This window comes from Microcaecilia unicolor, chromosome 11 (genome assembly GCF_901765095.1).
Source record: "Microcaecilia unicolor chromosome 11, aMicUni1.1, whole genome shotgun sequence".
Lineage (NCBI taxonomy): Eukaryota > Metazoa > Chordata > Amphibia > Gymnophiona > Siphonopidae > Microcaecilia > Microcaecilia unicolor.
Window position 1 is genome coordinate 168,738,748 of NC_044041.1, and position 17,572 is coordinate 168,756,319.

The 17,572-nt window shown below is 42.5% G+C and overlaps 1 protein-coding gene across 1 annotated transcript in view; it reads left to right on the forward strand.

The window, feature by feature from the left end:
- Positions 1–16,102, forward strand: part of C11H19orf47 (chromosome 11 C19orf47 homolog) — an 88,265-nt gene extending 72,163 nt beyond the window's left edge. Inside the window, exons 7-10 of the mRNA XM_030220152.1 lie at positions 8,109–8,243; positions 10,784–10,930; positions 11,025–11,095; positions 12,015–16,102. Of these exons, the coding sequence (XP_030076012.1) occupies positions 8,109–8,243; positions 10,784–10,930; positions 11,025–11,095; positions 12,015–12,515 (854 nt within the window). The 3' untranslated portion in view covers positions 12,516–16,102. The remainder of the gene's footprint in view (positions 1–8,108; positions 8,244–10,783; positions 10,931–11,024; positions 11,096–12,014) is intronic.
- Positions 16,103–17,572: the final 1,470 nt, after the last annotated feature.

Consider the following 17,572-nt stretch of genomic DNA (forward strand, 5'->3'; position numbering starts at 1 on the left):
AATTCAATATAAGATTATGTATATTGTTTTCAGAATAATAACTGGACAAGCTTCTAAGATCTTAGCATCTGTCAGCTAGGTTGGTCATTAAGATCAGCTGATCAGGAGCTATTGGCTGTTCTGTTTTGTGTAGTAAGATTAGAAGAATTTGGAAATTCTATTTCATATTGTGGGTCTTCTGCTTTGGAACAAATTGCCTTTAAGGCTAAGAAAGATCAGAAACATGTCTGAGTTTAAAAAAGAATTGAAAACTTTTTTTTTGTTTTATACAGACATATCAGTGTGGAAAAATGATGATGAAGGTGGTATTGATCAGACTTTGAAACTGGTTAATGTTTCTCATAGAGTTTATTGAAAGATTAACTGTGTATGTTCAATTGTGATCCGCCAAGAGCTTTAGGACTGACCGGAATATAAGGATTTTTTAAAAAATATAGAATAAAAAATATAAATAAATAAAAATAGAGGTATACGTATTAGGATCTGCTGGGCTCTTTCAAGTGACCTGGATTATATACTGTTAGACTATGCTGGGCTTAGGGCCCTGTTTGCTAAGGTGCAGTAGCGTTTTTGGCGCATGCTAAAAAGTAGCATGCGCTGTGTAGGCGCCGATAGGAATATTATGGGCGTTTACACGGTTAGCGCGTGCTAATGCTTAGTCTGTACTAAAAATGTTAGCATGCCTATAGCGCACCTTAGTAAACAGGGCCCTTTAATGTCTTATTGGTCTGGTCTAGCATGGCAGGTCTTCCTGTTGTCTTAAATCCAGATCCTCTGTATTGCAGTGCTAGCATTAGGCAACATGAGTTAGATATTCAGTGGGATTTTAGATGTATAGCTCTGTATAATAGTTATCCATCTAACGTTATAGGTATATTCATCCATCTGATGACATGTATATTCAGCAGCAGCATTTACATGTAACTTCATATGAATAATTTATCCATGTAAAGTTTTTAAATCAGATATCTGTGCATCAGCTTTGATACATATGAATTAAACGGATAGTGGCTGAATATTGCCACTATCCATATACATTTCTGCTCCAGATCCAACACAATTTAAACTTATATTGAGTTCTGACCATATTGAAACTTAATGGCCCAAAGCTTTTTTTTTTTTTTTCTTTTTTTTTCTCCTAAATATTTTTATTACAGAACCACCAGTGAATACATAGTTTCTAAGTTCTAAAACTGGAACAATACAACCATAACCTGCAAAGAATCTACCAGTGGCTAACAGTATTCAGGTCAAATTATACAATGTATAACATTCTTTTGTTCAGTGCCACAAAGCTCTCATTTTTTTTTCTGTTTATCTATCCCCTATCCCGGGGAGATCACGTGATGTGCTGAGGAGAGCGGAGGCAGGAAAGCTCACCTCTTAGGCCGAATCCCCCATCCCGCCGACAAAATAGCAGCCTAGCACTCCTTTGAACCAACATCCGCTGAGGTAGGGGTCGCGCAAGTGAATGGACCCTTTTATTACGCGATTGGAATCAAAAATGCCTCCGAAATCGACAAAAAAAGAAGCGGAGAGGCCCCGCGCCGCAGACCCCAAAATGGCGCTGAGCCCGCAGCCTGAGGCGCCAACCTCGATGTTCTCCCCGCCACAGCTGCAACAAATTACCGACGCAGTTAAGCAAGCCCTGGAACCGCAATTACAACAGCTCTCTGGGCAAATGAAAGCGGTGGAAAGCTTGCTGGCTGACACGACCCGACGAACGGGAGAATTAGAACAGAGAGTATCATCTGCTGAGGATGAACAGGCGGGCATGACAACGGAACTTGAAGATCTAAGACAAACGGTGAAAAAACAATCGCAACAACTTGATGATCTAGAAAATAGATCGAGAAGGGGAAACCTTCGAATTATAGGAATACCAGAAACAGTATCAGATCGTTCCCTGCCCTCTGTATTAGAAAAATGGCTCCAAACGGAATTCGCCCTGTCTGAAAGTATTGGCGCGCTCTGCCTTGAACGAGCACACCGTGTGGGCCGCAAGATAGACAGTAACCAAAGACCTAGAATGGTAATGATAAAAATACATAACTTTATCCACAAAGCAGAAATTCTTAGAGGAGCGCGAGAGAAACGCAATACACTGGCTTTTGAGGGTTCGCCAATTAAAATCTTTCAAGATTATTCTCCTGCGTTACAAGAGCGACGGCGAGCTTATGGACCCGTTTGCCAAACACTGGTGGATGCAAATCAAAAATTTATGTTAATATACCCTGCCACACTGCGAATCAATTTCCAAGGCACCTGGCGAACATTCTTAACCCCGAAAGATGCGCAGGAATGGCTGGCAGCGAACCTCAACGTCAAAGAAAGTAAGATTTCCTTCACATGAAGCATGGCGCCAGGCAGGTCTGGAGAATACAACTGTAAACCAAGAAAGCGATCCTGATAAATAAGGAGGTACTGGGCAAGATTGGAACATTCAAAGTAAGGGGGGGGGAGGGAATGCCTCACATTATTGATCCCCATATTTTTCACATTAGATAGGAGGAAGGGTAAATAGTGATGCAAGGAAAAGGGAATGGGAAGAGACAAGGGGGGAGGGTAAGGGAGGGTATAAAGGTAAGGAATAGATACTGGAGAACCAAGCAAAATAACCAGGAGGGTAGACCACAAACAAAGTCCAAATTGAATAAGCTTTACAGGAAGTCCTACATTACAGATCAAGGTGTATTTGCAACCCTGGGTGGTAGACAGAAACAGCAGATGAACACATATAGAATAACTCCACATTAAGACCACAAGATTTGCCTCATGGAATGTGGGGGGGATCTCTACACCAGTAAAGCGGGCAAAAATACTTATGTGCTTAAAGAGACACAAAGTAGATATAGGATGCCTGCAGGAGACAAAACTTACCATGGAGGAACACAACAAATTAAAGAGACAATGGGTGGGCGAGGTCCATGCTGCATCCTCGGGGGATCGTAAAGGGGGGGTAGCAGTAGTGATCCGTAAAGGGATTGCCTCAAGATCAGAACTAATAAGAGCAGACCCAAACGGACGCTATGTCTTAGTTCGCCTCTGGATCCATCAGAGGGAGCTCCTGATTCTAGGGGTATATGGCCCCAATGTATATGATGCAAAGTTCTATACCAGTCTTGTGCAACTTTGTCTCCCATATAAATCCACACAGCTGCTGGTGATGGGAGATTTCAATTTAGTGGTGGATCCTAATGCAGATTGCTCAAACCCCAGGGTGGCTTCTAGGGGGGGACCTAGGGCCCATGCGCTCTCTTTTTTTCAACGGTCCCTAGGCCTAATAGACAAATGGCGCTGCTTACACCCTGAGGAGCGTGATTACACCCACTTATCAAGAGCACACGGGACTTATTCCAGGCTAGATTACATATTTATCTCCCAACCGGCGTTTTCCTGGGTGCTAGCATCGGAAATAGGCCCAGAAGAGGTCTCAGACCACTCCCTAGTGTGGGTTGACATTGAAGTGCCATTATTTTATCAGCAGACACGTAACTGGCGTTTCCCAAATTACCTAGCAAAGAACAGTGAATTCCAAGACTTTCTTTAAAAAAAATGGTCAGATTACCTTTATAACAATAGTGGCCACATAGATCAACCAGAACTACTTTGGAGTACAGCTAAGGCTGTCCTTTGAGGCGAGATCATTGCCTTTGTTCATGCCAAAAATAAGAAGCAATCCATAGCAATAACACGACTAGAGCAGAGTCTACGGAAAGCTAAGTCCCAATTTATTAAACGCCCGTCCGCAGAGACTAAAGAACAATTGCGAGCAATTCAAGTAACACTGAATGCTTTATTACAGGAGCGGGGACAGAGATTTTTAGCGACTCAGCGATGTAAATTTCAAAGATTTGGGAATAGGCCAGGAACACTACTATCACACCTAGTCAATGCATGGGGACCCCGCAAACCAATAGTGACGCTCCGAGATACGGCAGGGAAGATACATAATAAAAGTGACAAAATAGCTGAGCTTCTCTCAAATTTTTTTGCCAACCTGTATAGCTCACCTGACGAACCAGAAGTAGGGCAGATAAACCAGTTTTTAGATAAGGCTGGGCTACCTAAACTATCAGAAACAGAAAAACTCGAAATGGAGGCACCCCGGAGGCAAAAGAGATTCAGGAAGTCATCAAGTCAATGCCTGCAGGGTCGACTCCAGGTCCAGATGGATATTCTGGGGAGTTTTACAGGCTTCTGCCCAGCTCCTTCTACCCAGTGATGTATGCATTTTATGAGCAAGTAATAGAAGCAGGCCACTTCCCACAATACGCAAACTTAGCCTTAATATCATTAATTTTGAAACCCGGGAAGTCAGATGACCTGGCCGACTCCTATAGACCCATATCACTTATCAACGTGGACTTAAAAATCTTAGCCAAGATTCTTGCTAACCGGTTGTCAGGGATACTACCCAGGGTGGTGGGAGAGGAGCAGGTGGGATTCGTCAAAACCAGACAGGCAACTAAGAATGTACGTAGGCTCTTACTGGCAATGGCAGCGGGACAGCTGACGGAGACACCTACTGCTTTATACTCACTAGATGGCGAAAAAGCATTTGATAGAGTGAACTGGACATATCTGTTCGCTGTTCTGCGGTACATGGGCATTGGGGGATGGTTCTACAATGCAATCGTAGCACTATATGCAGACCCGTCAGCTGCAGTAATAGTAAACGGGATTAGAGACAAGCCTTTCGAGATAGCGAGGGGTACAAGACAGGGCTGCCCACTGTCCCCAGCATTGTTTATCCTGTCATTAGAGCCCCTGCTGAGAGCTTTGAAGAAATCAGAAGAAGTCTCAGGAGTGCAGGTGGGGAATAAAGTTATCAAAACCTTAGCGTTTGCAGACGACTTGATGATTGTGACAGCTCATCCTTCAGCCTCGTTAGACCAGATTATACAGAAAACTGAGGAATATGGCCGACTCTCAGGGTTTACTCTGAACAAAAAAAAAATCACTGGCCATGGAGGCATATCCAGACAAAGGAGGCCCGGACCGGGAGGACTGCCCTCTGACCAAAGTAAAAGGGAAGATTAGATATCTGGGCACCAACATAACACAAGATCTGGGCAGACTATACCAAGAGAATGTTGAGCCCCTGCTGGAGACCACACGTCTAAAACTAAGAATGTGGGAATCATATCCTCTGTCGCTGCTGGGGCGCGTCACTGTATATAATATGATGATCGCGCCCAAGTGGATATATGTTTTCCAGACTCTGCCTCTGTTTCTGAAAACAGAAGATGAAAAACAGTTAAATAAGCTCATCCAGAGATTTTTATGGAGAGGACGAAAAGCAAGACTGTCGATACAATTATTGCACACCCCGCGAGAATATGGAGGCTTGGGTCTATTGAACATGCGTTATCTCACCATTGCCAGTGGTATGCGACATATCACAGATTGGTATAGGAATACCACAGAATTTTCAGACACGCCCTTGGAAACTTCACTAAATCAAGGAGTCCATTTTAGCTGCTGGCTACATATGGGAATGGGCCAACAGCCTAGGATCCTCCAACAATCACACTTACTCCCAACAGCCAGATCAGTATGGAGATGGGTATGTAAAAAGCACAACTTCTCGTGGAAAGTGACCCCGTATTTATCTATTTGTGAAAACCCACAGTTCCAGCCCGGAATTATACATGATGGGTTCCGTAGATGGAGGCGAAGCGGTCTGGTATATATTCATCAAGTGGTAACAGAAGAGGGGCAAATGAGAACTTTTGAAGAACTGCAAACACAATTTACCCTCAAACCAAGGGATCGTTTTCACTACTGGCAGTTGACTCATTATGTAGAAAGTTTGCCCTGGGAATGCCTCACAGAGGATGTGCAGGAGGAACTTTCATCGGCATACTCCCTGCAGTCCCAGGGTAGAGTGTCATTGTCCATGAATCATCGGCATCTAAAAGACAGGACAGAAGAACCGGACTTCCAGTTGCTGACTAGGCAGTGGAACATGGACTTAGACACGATCCTGCCACCAAGCATAATACAGGAGTATATCAACAAGGTCCAAAAAGCTTCCAAGATGGTTCAATACAGCGAAATGGAATACAAATTTGTAATGAGGGCATATATCCCTCCAAGGAGAGCCTTTCATATGGGAATATCCCCGGATGGTGCTTGCCCTAAGTGTGGGGCGCAGGGGGCGACACTTGGACATATGTTTTGGTCATGCCCCAGCATCCAAAAATTTTGGACAATACTTACCCAGTCGATCTCACAGATGTGGGGTGCTACCTGTAAGAAGGGACCACAGATGTTATTTGGAAAACCCATGCTGGTGCACCCGATTCCGACAGGGTTTAAGGGATTTACTCATAGAGCCATAACGATTGCAAAAAAAGTTATACTTACTGAATGTATTACAAATAAAACTCCAACCTCGCAGCAGTGGCGTGGTTTGATGATAGACTACATGAAGTTTGAAAAGAAATTGGTAGACTATAAAAGTGAAAGAAGATTTACAGAAAAGTACTTCCATCGGATTTGGACTGCCTTCTGGCAAACTATTCCCTTAGGGGGAAGAGGCCGGATCCTGAATTTGTAGCAGAACTGCTTGGACAATCCAGTACAAACTGATCGGCAAAGAACATAAGGGAGGGTGGATGTGGGAGGGGAGGGGGGGAGATAGGAAATTAGGTACCAACGGGAAGATCTCACAGGAATATTAAAAAGGACATTGGGAAAAAGGTTTTAGGTCATGGTAGATTAGAAGTTTATGTTAGCAAAATTGAGAGATAGTTGAAGTTATAAATATCTTGTTTATGCTAGACATGAAAATTGTTTAGAGCCTATTTCTGAATATGATATGGAACTTTCTGTGAAAATCAATAAACAAATTTAAACATATCTATCCCCTATCGCTTTTTCTTCAGCCCACCACCCCCCCACCCTAAAAACCCTCCCCTTGATCCCCTTTCCCTGGCTTGCTCCTGTTGATCTAATGCCCCATAAGACCTGATATTCAGCCATATGCCTTCCAGTTAGCATTCATTGACAGTATAACTGTTTTTGAATATTGGCTCCTATGTTAATATTCTTACTATGAATTTCCAAAGAGAGGGGGGGGGGGGGGGGAAGAGATTTTGGGTACTAAATTTCAGTTAAGTAGAATATGGAAGCAGTTCTATGACTTTGGGCATTTGCCTTTGTTTACTTGTACCAAAGAGTCCTCAGGCTTGGCCAGCCACATTTTGAAAATCCCTGCTTCCCTAGTTCCAAATCTATTCCAGCCCTTGCAGCAACCATCCTTGATTAGGGACCACAGACTGCAACTCCTCCTGGAACCTGCCACTGTGTATCATTAGTTTGGCTGCTCTTTGTGTTGCCATGATAACTGTGATCACTGCTTCCCTAGTACGTCCAGCTCCAGCTAGCCTGTGAAGCAGAAGCAAGGCCCACACAGCATTGCTGCTGAGCCAGGAAGTGTCACAGAGGGGCCCTTTTACCAAGCTGCAGTAAAAAGGACCCTGCGGTAGCGGCCATTTTTGCTGAGCGCCAAGGCCCGTTTTACCACAGCGGATAAAAAGCCTGGAAAAACACATGGCCATATATTAAGCTTGCACTTACCACATGGCCATGCGGGGGAGAGCACTTCCTGTCACCCATTGAGGGGGCAGTAAGGGCTTCTGTGCTACCCTGGCGGTAGCCCGCTGTGGTGTTTTGTTTTTTTTTTTAAATCCAGCAGCACCAGAAATGGCATGCGCTGGAGACAGAATTACCACTGGTGGCAGCGTTGGGCCTGCGGTAGTTCTGGTTTGCCGCACAGCAAGCCTTTAGTAAAAGGACCCCATAGTGAATAGTTGCACAAAACTGAGTAGTTGAGCCACCCGAGATTTCACTTAAGATTAGAATTTATTCTTTCTGAAACTTGGCATACTACTGTTTGCTTGGGCATTTGCATAGTTATTTCAAGTGAAAGCTTGCTGGAGTGGATGGAAAATCAATAGGAATAGGAGCTATTAGCTTATTTTTGTTTTTGTCCTTTGAAAATTTGAGTAACCTGAAACATTCCTTTTACCACTTGACAATCTCAAGTATTTTTAAGCAGTGATACTAATAGAAAAATATTCGTGCTCCTTTCTGCCTAGCTGCCACCAGGATGATTGCAAACAGTTTAAGCCGTGACTCACCACCCACCACTCCCGTCCGAAGACCTGACACCAGCACATCCAAAATATCGGTCACAGTCTCCAACAAGATGGCTGTGAAGAATGCACAAGCAGGTATGGAGCAGTATATCAAACTAAATAGTGGTGAGCAAATTTATTTCAAAATATCAATTATTTCATCCATCATAAGTAGAAGAGCTGGCAGAGGATAAATGGCAGTCTAAAACTAATAATCAGAGCTTAAGAAGAAAACTAATTACATCAATCAACAACACTTCCTCTTCTTCTTAATGATACCGTACTGCACACTTCATCAGAAAGTAAAGACTTTATCAAAAACACTTTATCCAAAAATGGAGGAAAAAGCCTCACTTTTAAGGAGCACTAGCTGTCATTATTGGCAAGAAAACCTCCATTAATTTCCAATTGGTAATCTTTCTTATTAATAATGTTTGAATAAAGAAACTTATCTTTACAACTTATTTCTACAAAGATAAGTTTCTTTATTCAAACATTATTAATAAGAAAGATTGCCAATTGATGGAAGTCAGTGGAGGTTTTTTGCCAATGATGACAGCTAGTGCTCCTTAAAAGTGATGGCTTAGTGCCTTTAAAGACTAGTGTCTGTTGAGGCTTTTTCCTCCACTTTTGGATAAAGTTTTTTTTTTTTTTTTTTAATATAGTCTTTACTTTCTGAAAAAGTGTGCAGTACGGTATCTTTAAGAAGAAGAGGAAGTGTTGCTGATAAGAGGATAACTGGCACAAAAGATATTTTTTTAAAATGTTTACATATATTTCATTTGTCAAGTCAAAGGATTATTTTGGGAGGCTCACTTAGTGAGGTTCTAGAGGCAGAGCCAAAAAAGCAATTAAAAAGCAAAAGAAAAGTGGTTTACCTTATTTTGGGTCACTTGATTTTTACCTTGTGATGTAACTGCATTTTTTGTTTGGACTAGAGGTATGGGTCAGTATTCAAAAGCACTTAACTGGAGAACAGGTGCTGAGGCAATAGTGCCACTGATTATCCGTATGGACTGTCTCTGCATTATCTAGATAGAGCCAGGGTGGTCCTGGAACTTAACCTTTTCTATTTCTGTTTTATTGTTTTGAGATGTGGTAGTCTGAACTGTATACACATCTAAACATGTAGTTGCACCGTGAATTGATGTGAAAGCGTAATTCGTTTGGTCTTCCTTTCTCAGTTCCTAACATTTGCATTGTTGACTCCCACATATTGAGCTGAGTCTGGTTCTACTTAGTCTGCAGTGAGACTAAGGTTCTTTCCCCTGGATGTTGGCTCCTAATATGGAACCCTGGTCAGCAGCACTTATTGGAAATCAGATGTTAACTATCTATACCACAAAATTCAAAGAAACTGCTTGCTTAAAATGTGAAATCCTTAATTAAAGATATTAACCACATCTTCAGTGTTTTTGTTTTTTTTTATGGAACCACAAATTATCTGGCTAGCAGACTGAATATTCCTGCTGTCCGGATAAGTTTGGGTGCTGATCACATTGTCTGGATACTCAGCACCTCCCACTATCTGGATAGTGGTGCTGAATATTCAGGAATTTTTTTACCGCTGCATCCAGCGTTTAAAAAAACCCAAAACAAAAACACTGACTGCAGAAGATGAATATTGACCTGCAAGTTGACGTTTTCAATGTTTGAAATGGTGTTTTATGGGATGGTAGTTTTGTGTGTTCTTTTTTTACTTGGTTGTAGGTGTGTGTGGTGCATTTATGCTGTTCAGTGAATGTCATACTGAGTTCTGTTTATGCACATAAGCTTGCTTGGTACGTTTATGGTATATTTTTAATGATGATTTGTTCTGATATTTCTTTTTATGTCTATTATGCATTTACTGCTTTATTGTACAATATTTAGAAGAGCTTTTAGGCCTTATAAGTTACCAAGTGTGCTGTAGTTAGAATTTTGAAACCAAGGTCTTGCGTTGGTTACGACAGCAGAAACTAATTCTGCACTGCAAACAAAACAATTACTACTTTTATTTTTGTTTTGTACAATAATAAGCTCATGTAGTGATGTGCTAATTACTGAAAATTTGGCTTAATGGAAAACTGTTATTTCTCAGGACAAATGTTTATCCTCTTGTAAGTTTTAAAGTTTTTGGCAATCCAGTGCATGATCAGTACTATTTGTTGGGCAGACTGGATGGACTGTTTGGGTCTTTATCTGCTGTCATCTACTGTGTGTGTGTATTATAATAGATCAAACTGTTACACAGCTGGAGTTCAGCCTCTTGAGTTTGATATTCTGCTTTAGATTAAAATCTCAAAGTGGAGTATAATAAAATACAGTATACCTTCCAGGTGGCCATTAACTGTCAGGAGATAACTGAGCAGAATGGCTAAAGATTATGTTCAGCTAGAAGTTAAGGAGATGTGTTCTTATTATGGGCATGAAGAAAACCTGAAAGATTTTTGTGCAGAAATGTTGTAAGACCTTTAATTGCAGGTTGGATCAACTACTGACTCCCCCAACTCTGTGCATGACCAAACTTCCACCTTGCAAGCATCTTCTCCACATGGGGATAGGAACAGGGGATAAGGAGTAATGCCATCTAATAGCATATGATTTTTGTTCAGCTTGTGGCTTTTCATTCTGAATTACTCTTTCTGGTTATTTAGCTTTGATTGAAGCCACTGATGAAAGCTGTACAATCCCCGTGAAGCGCCGCAGAGTAACGGCAGAGATGGAGGGCAAATACATTATAAACATGCCTAAGGGAACCACACCTAGGACCAGGAAAATTCTGGAGCAGCAGGCCGCTAAAGGTATCTGGTTATGGTGTATCCACAGTCTCTCTGGTTGTTGATCAGTTTGGTTGTCTAACTGTATCACTGCATGCTTTATTGTGGCTCCATTTAGGTATACAGCGGACTTCTGTGTTTGACCGGCTTGGTGCTGAGACAAAGGTGGATACTACTACAGGAAACAAGGTGAGCTGCATGGTTTTTTTAAATTCTGTTTTGTCTTTGCCAGCTCCTCCTGCATCTGAATTTCTTACAATCATAGCAGGCAGCACACTCCTAAATAACTTGTCTTTTGTAGTTGAATATTGCTTTGTATGTATATTTGTACACTGTAATATTGTAAAGCCCTTTGATTGCGATGTCATTTTTTTTTGTATTCTTATAGATCGATTAAAAAAAAAAAAGCTAAACCAAATTTTTTTGTTATGATTACAGTATTTTCAAGGTTGAAAAAGTCCCAGGTACCAAAAGATTTAGGTGTATGTTTGTACATTGGAGGTTTTGGCATTCTCTGATGCCCTGAAAGCTAAAGTACTTCTCATCTCTGAGGTGGTTTTTCTGCTGCTTCCGTCCTGATAGTTGGTTGAAAATTTGGCAGCCAAAGGGGCATAGTTATCAATGTGGGCTACTATTGAGACATGTTATTTTACCGTGTTTTTTTTTTATGCAATGAGACCTAGTTTCTAAGATGTTATTTTTCTATTAATTCAGTTATTAACAATATGCCACATTGAAAACTTCCACCTGTTGGTGCTCTGGAATATTTATTTTTAGATGCTCCTAAACAAGGCAGAAGTTTTCTTAGTTTTAATGATGAAATATAATTTAATTTAGTTTGAGAAATGAAGACTTATGAACCTATTAAAGCTTTTACCGAATATCATAATGCATGTAAGGGAGATCTATGCTTTCATCAGGATCACTAGTTTTACCACGACTATCAGTTCATGGCAAATTCCTTGTTTTTTATTTATCAGACTTGATATTCTCCTAATTACTGGTACATGCTTATGGTAGCTTACCATAAAACTAGGTTTAAATAATGTATAATAAATGGCAAATTGCTTACCAATACATCTGCTTATATACAAATATCTTTTAATAGCCCACAGGTGTATTTAGCCGTCTGGGAGATGCTATGGAAGAGGAAGATAAAGCTTTGGAGAGCGATGATGACAGCTCTGTGTTGCAGTATGCTGGAGTTCTTAAAAGAGTTAGCAAGCCCCTTGGTAAGGAAACTGCCAAGTCAGGGATCACGATTAAGGCAAAAGCCACCAGCACAAAACCCAAGCTGGCTGTATCCACCCTTAAACTGCTTGGAAACAAGACAGCAGGGGGCACGGGAGGCCTAGCAAAAAGCACAAAGACTACTTCAGGACCGAAGATCAGCATTACCCAGAGACTGGGCAAGACTTCACTGCCACTGGTGGCGCAAGACAGCAAAGTTACCAGCAGCAGGTGCAAGACAGAACCTCCCTTCCGTATTACCATCAAAAGGACTTTAGGCAGTGCAAAAGTGAGCAGCACCAGTGAGAGCCATAGTGCACAGATGGACAATACTGGACCAGTGAGTGTTTTCAAAAGACTAGGCACAAAGAAGAAATGAGTATGGATGGGGAAAGGGGATACACATTTAATAGTAAAAGTGCTGAATTTCAAGCTATTTTGCCAATATATGTTCTTACTACTTTTTTGATTAAAATCAGGCTTGAATTTTAGTTTTGAGAATTCACAGCAGGAGGTTTTACTTTTTCACTTTTTCTTTAAATGTTGGAGTTTTATGTGATGCATTGTTACGGCCATGCTTAATCTTATTCAACCTGGAAGAGTTTTTGAGAAAGCCCAATCAATTCTAGGTATGCTTTATTAGAAATGCTTTACTAACACTTTGTCTTGTTCCTGTGTGATCTTTCTTTTTCTTAGGTTTATGTGTTGGTTTTATTGAGTAGATTTTATTTTACTGGCACACTTTTTCTACCTGTCTCATGTTCTTCCTGTCTGGTTTACTTTGCTGTGTACTGCCATAGTTCACAGCAGTCCCAACTCCATAAGACATGGGTAGCATCACTAAAAGGAGGGAACATAAGTGCAATGCTGGGTCAGATGAAAGGTCCATTCGAACTCAGCATCCGGCAACTGCAGCAGGATTCATTCCTTGTTCCTCACTCTTACCAATAAGTGTTGGCTTTCCCAAGTCTAGATGGCAAATGATTATTTGAGTTTCCAGGAACTTGTCTCAGCCCCTTTCAGATTCAGCTATCTTAACTGCTTTTACCATTTCTTTTGGCAACTGATTGTGAATTGACTGGAAACATACTTATCAAGTATGTTTTTAAATATGCTGCCTGATAGAATAAAGGCTAGGGCATCCTACATAAAACTATTTGAAAGCGTAAACAACAATTCCCTATTCTGTACCACTCATGATTTTTTTGTAGCTCTTTATTCCCTTTCTGCTCCCCTATGATGGGAGATTAATCTCCTTTATCATTTTGGTTGCCCTTCTTTGAACCTTTTCTAATTTTGCTCTATATTTATGAGATGTGTTAACTGGAACTGTGCACATTGCTCAACATGACAACATGAATTGCTACAGAGAGATAATGTGTTTTTATTCTTCATTCCTTTCTGAGTAATTTCTAACATTCCTATTTGCATTATTGACTGCTACCACACACTGAGCCATGGCTCACTTTCACTTTATCATTGTCTACAGTGTTCGAAGATTATTTTCCTTGATAGTGCCTCTTACTAGGGATCCCAGTATTGTGCATCTTCAATGATTCCCCCCCCCCCCCCCCCCCCCCCATATGCATGATATTGCAATTGTCCACATTAAACTTCATAGGCTAGTTAGTTCTCAGTTTCTCCGGCAGTTCTTCACAATCAGGCTATTTTAACTACTTTGAGTAATTTTTTGTCTGCAAATTTGATCACTGCACTCATTGTTCCCTTATTCAGATATTAATGAATAATTTTAAACATTAGTCTTGGGACAGATTCCTGAGGCATTTCACTAGTCACATCTCTTTTGCAAAAACTTGGTAACTAGTTAAAAGACAGAAACAGAAGTAGGTTTAAATGGTCAACAGTAGGACATTGCCTTCTCTTTCATAACTTTGTGATTTTGTCTTTTGTGAGGTATTTTGTCAAATGCTTTATGAAAATCCAGATACACTATACTCAGTTGCATCACCCTAATCCATGTATTTTTTGATGCCTTCAACAACAAACAAACAAAAAATTGGAGATTGGTAAGGCAAACTCGGACGTCGGTTGCATCAGAAAAAATAAAGAAAAGCTGATGAGATTCTAAAACAGATCATGTTGCTGTACAGAAGGTGTTGCTAAAGAGTAGGGTTTTTTTTTTTTAATGAGGATTTGAATTTGGATTGGGGGGGGGGGGGGCAGTGAGGAAATTCAGAGTTTTGGGTCTATATAGCAGAATGCACTGTCATGGAAGATTACCAGGCAGACGGATGAGGATGGGGAAGAAATAGTTGACTAGACAGGGAAGAGCAAAGGGGAATGAGGAAACTAGGGGATAAGTTCGTTGATAAAATCGGGCACAGATGGCGAGCAACCCTTGTAGATCAGTGTCAGAAGCTTGAATTTAACATGCAGGGAGATTGGAAACCAGTGTTCTGTCTTTCAGTGATGAGGAATTCCAGTGTTCTGCAAGTAGTGGGTATCATTTTGTGTGTGAATGTACTTTCACTTGGTGCACTCTCCTTAGACAATGTGAATAATATCTTAGTGTGCCCGTCTTTTCTGAACTTTGTCATCCATTGTTTCCTTATTATTTCCACCAGATCAGTCCAGGAACTTGTGGGTATTGTAAGCGTTGACCTACAGTTGGAGACATAAGGACCTGTGTAGTTCCCACAAATCAATGTTTTTCTATCTCTAGCAGGTGGTGGATGGTTGCTGTACAGGTCCTAGACTTTTGTGTTGATGCCCGCTCTTGGTCCACTTTCCAGTTTCTTGATCAGTTTCCAGTTGAGCAAGTGATGATGAGGCCAGTTTCATGCTGAGTCATTAGTTGTATACCTGGAGGTCTGGATCGCACCCCCCCCCCCCCCCTCTCCCTTTATCCCCTCTCTTTGGCCACTTTTCTACCTTGTTGCCGTTCGATGGTATATGAAAACCTCATCTGCCAACAGGAATAGTTGGTGTTTGAGCTCTGAAGACTTGATAGACTTACCCCATCAATTGCAGTTTGCCTGACAGAGAGGGAGGAAGCTTTCAGGGCCAGGTTGAGTCTCTTGTTTACAACCACTTTTTTTTTTTTTTACACCATTGCACTGCTTCCCTCATGGCGGTTCCAACTGAGGGGAGTGAAGCTCTGCTCAAAATATGGTACTTGGTCAGCTGCTTCAGGGCAGCATAATTTGTACCAGCTTTTATCTGCAACAAGCAGACTTAAGGGAAGACACTGGCAAAAGGCCCTTTGATGACCTTATCCAATGAATTAGCAGCTTGAACTGATGTAACAGCCTGAGGTAACCATTGTTCTCATTTACTTTCTGTGGGAACAGCAGCCATTTTCTTTCGGTGCTCCTTCAGTTTTCCTCACACAATTGGCTATGTCAAACGCTGTGTCTGTGGAGTTGTGCAATTTGAATCTGTCCCGCCCTTCTGGTAAGTGCAAGTTCCTTATTTTTGCCTGACGTTGTTTTATTGTTTGCTTCAGGCTTACTTATTGAAGATCAATCAATCCATTCCTAATATTGCGGCATAAACTTCAGCTTCTAAACGAGTTCATTTGCAACAATTAGATGGGTTTGATAACTGAGGGCCTGATGCACAGAACTCTGGCGCTGTACGGAATAGTGCCGGAAAATGCCAGCAGTTGCATGCATGCTGTTTAGAGTTGAGCATTGGTTGGTAAAGGGGTCCGAGAGCTTCTGGCGCATGCCCACAAGAGCTGTGCATCAGAGAATTCCACTCAGTAGAAATGAGATCTCAGAGATTGGACCCCTCCCGACCCCCGCAACAAAAAATAAAAATCACCTGGTGGCCCAACCCAATCCGGCTAGGCCAGACTCAACACCCTAGTTGCCACTAAAAGTCCTGGTGGTCTAGTGGAATCCCCCCTCTCGTATGCCTTTCTGTGGAAGACAGGAGGAACACTTGCTCCTTACTGCTTCTGGTCCTGCCCCTTCCCAGTGCATCTGGGGATACACGGGGGGGGGGGGGGCTCATTGTCTGGGTCAGTTGGCCCAGGGACAACAGAGGAGGCTCAGTGGTCCATCAACCATCTAGAGACCAGGACTGTTCATCTGGCGCTGCTGTCCTTTCGTTCTCTGCTGGAAAACAAGGCGGTCCGGATTCTCTTGGACAGTGCCACGGCAGTGGTGTATGTGAACTGGCAAGGAGGCACCAGGAGTCGAGACTTGGCGCACAAGGCAGCCGAGTTGCTGGATTGGGTGGAAACATCTTCTGCATCTTTCTGCACCTTTCTGCACAGCATTTGGCCGGGGTATCGAACGTTCAAGTGGATGTTCTCAGTCGGATCTGGGGGAATGGTCCAAGTCCAAGGAGGTGTTTCGGTCTCTTGTCCGTTGCTGGGGAGTTCTCATCATGGTGGCGATTACGAATGCCAAGGTGAATTGGTTTTTCAGTCGGAAGAAGGAGCCAATGTCGGAGGGTCTCGATGCCCTTGTCTGTTGTACGTGTTTCCCCAGTGGCCTCTGGTGGGCCAAGTCATCTAGAGAATAGAGGTGCACGGTGGTCATGTGGTTCTCATCGTGCAGAATTGGCCTCGTCGATTGTGGTACAGAGATCTGATGCGGCTCTTGATGGACAAGCCTCGGCGGTTTCCTCTCTCATCTCTGCTCCTGTTCTAGGGGTCAGTGGCCATGCTGAACCCAGCTCGGTTCTCGCTTACTGCGTGGCTCCTGTGTGGGTGAGGTTGTTAAAGTGCAGTTATTCGGTAGCCGTTGTTTCAATGTTGAGCGCAAGGAAATGGTCTACTTCATTGGCCTATGTCCAAGTTTTGCAAATATTTGAGGATTGGCGCTCAGACCATGGAGTATTGCCTCGGCAGTCTCAAAGATCCTGCTGTTCTTGCAGGATGGTTTGCAGAAGGGCTTGGCCCTGGCCTCCCTAGTGAAGTTGGTGGTGCTGGTGGTCTTCTGCGGCTGTTTCAGGGTCGCTTCCTCTTGCGCCACCCAGGGGGTTCAGAGTTTGAGGCCTCCAGTCCAACAACTTGTTCCTCCTTGCAACCTGAATCTGGTGTTATCTGTGTTGCTTTGTCCTTCTTTTGAGCCTCTTCAGTTGGCAACCCTTAAAGACCTGTCACTCAAGGTGGCATTCTTGGTTGCCATTACATCTGCATGGAAGATCTCAGAGCTTTAAGCACTTGTCGAGAACCCTTTCTCCTTTTTCTGGAGGAGCGTGTGTTCCTGCGGCCAGTTCCCTCCTTTTTACCAAAAGTAGTCTCCATTTCATGTTTATCAGACCATTGCTCTGTCAGTGTTTTCCAGGCAGGTTGTTGCTTCACGCCTTCATGAAGCACTACCAGCTACATGTACAGGGGTGTGGGGAAGCAGCATTTGGGGCTGCTGTCCTGGAGTGAGAGTTGTCTGTCTTGCCCTCGGTGAGTGCTGCTTTGGTATTTCCCCACGTGTAGGGCATGATCTGGTGCAGGTGCTAAGGAAG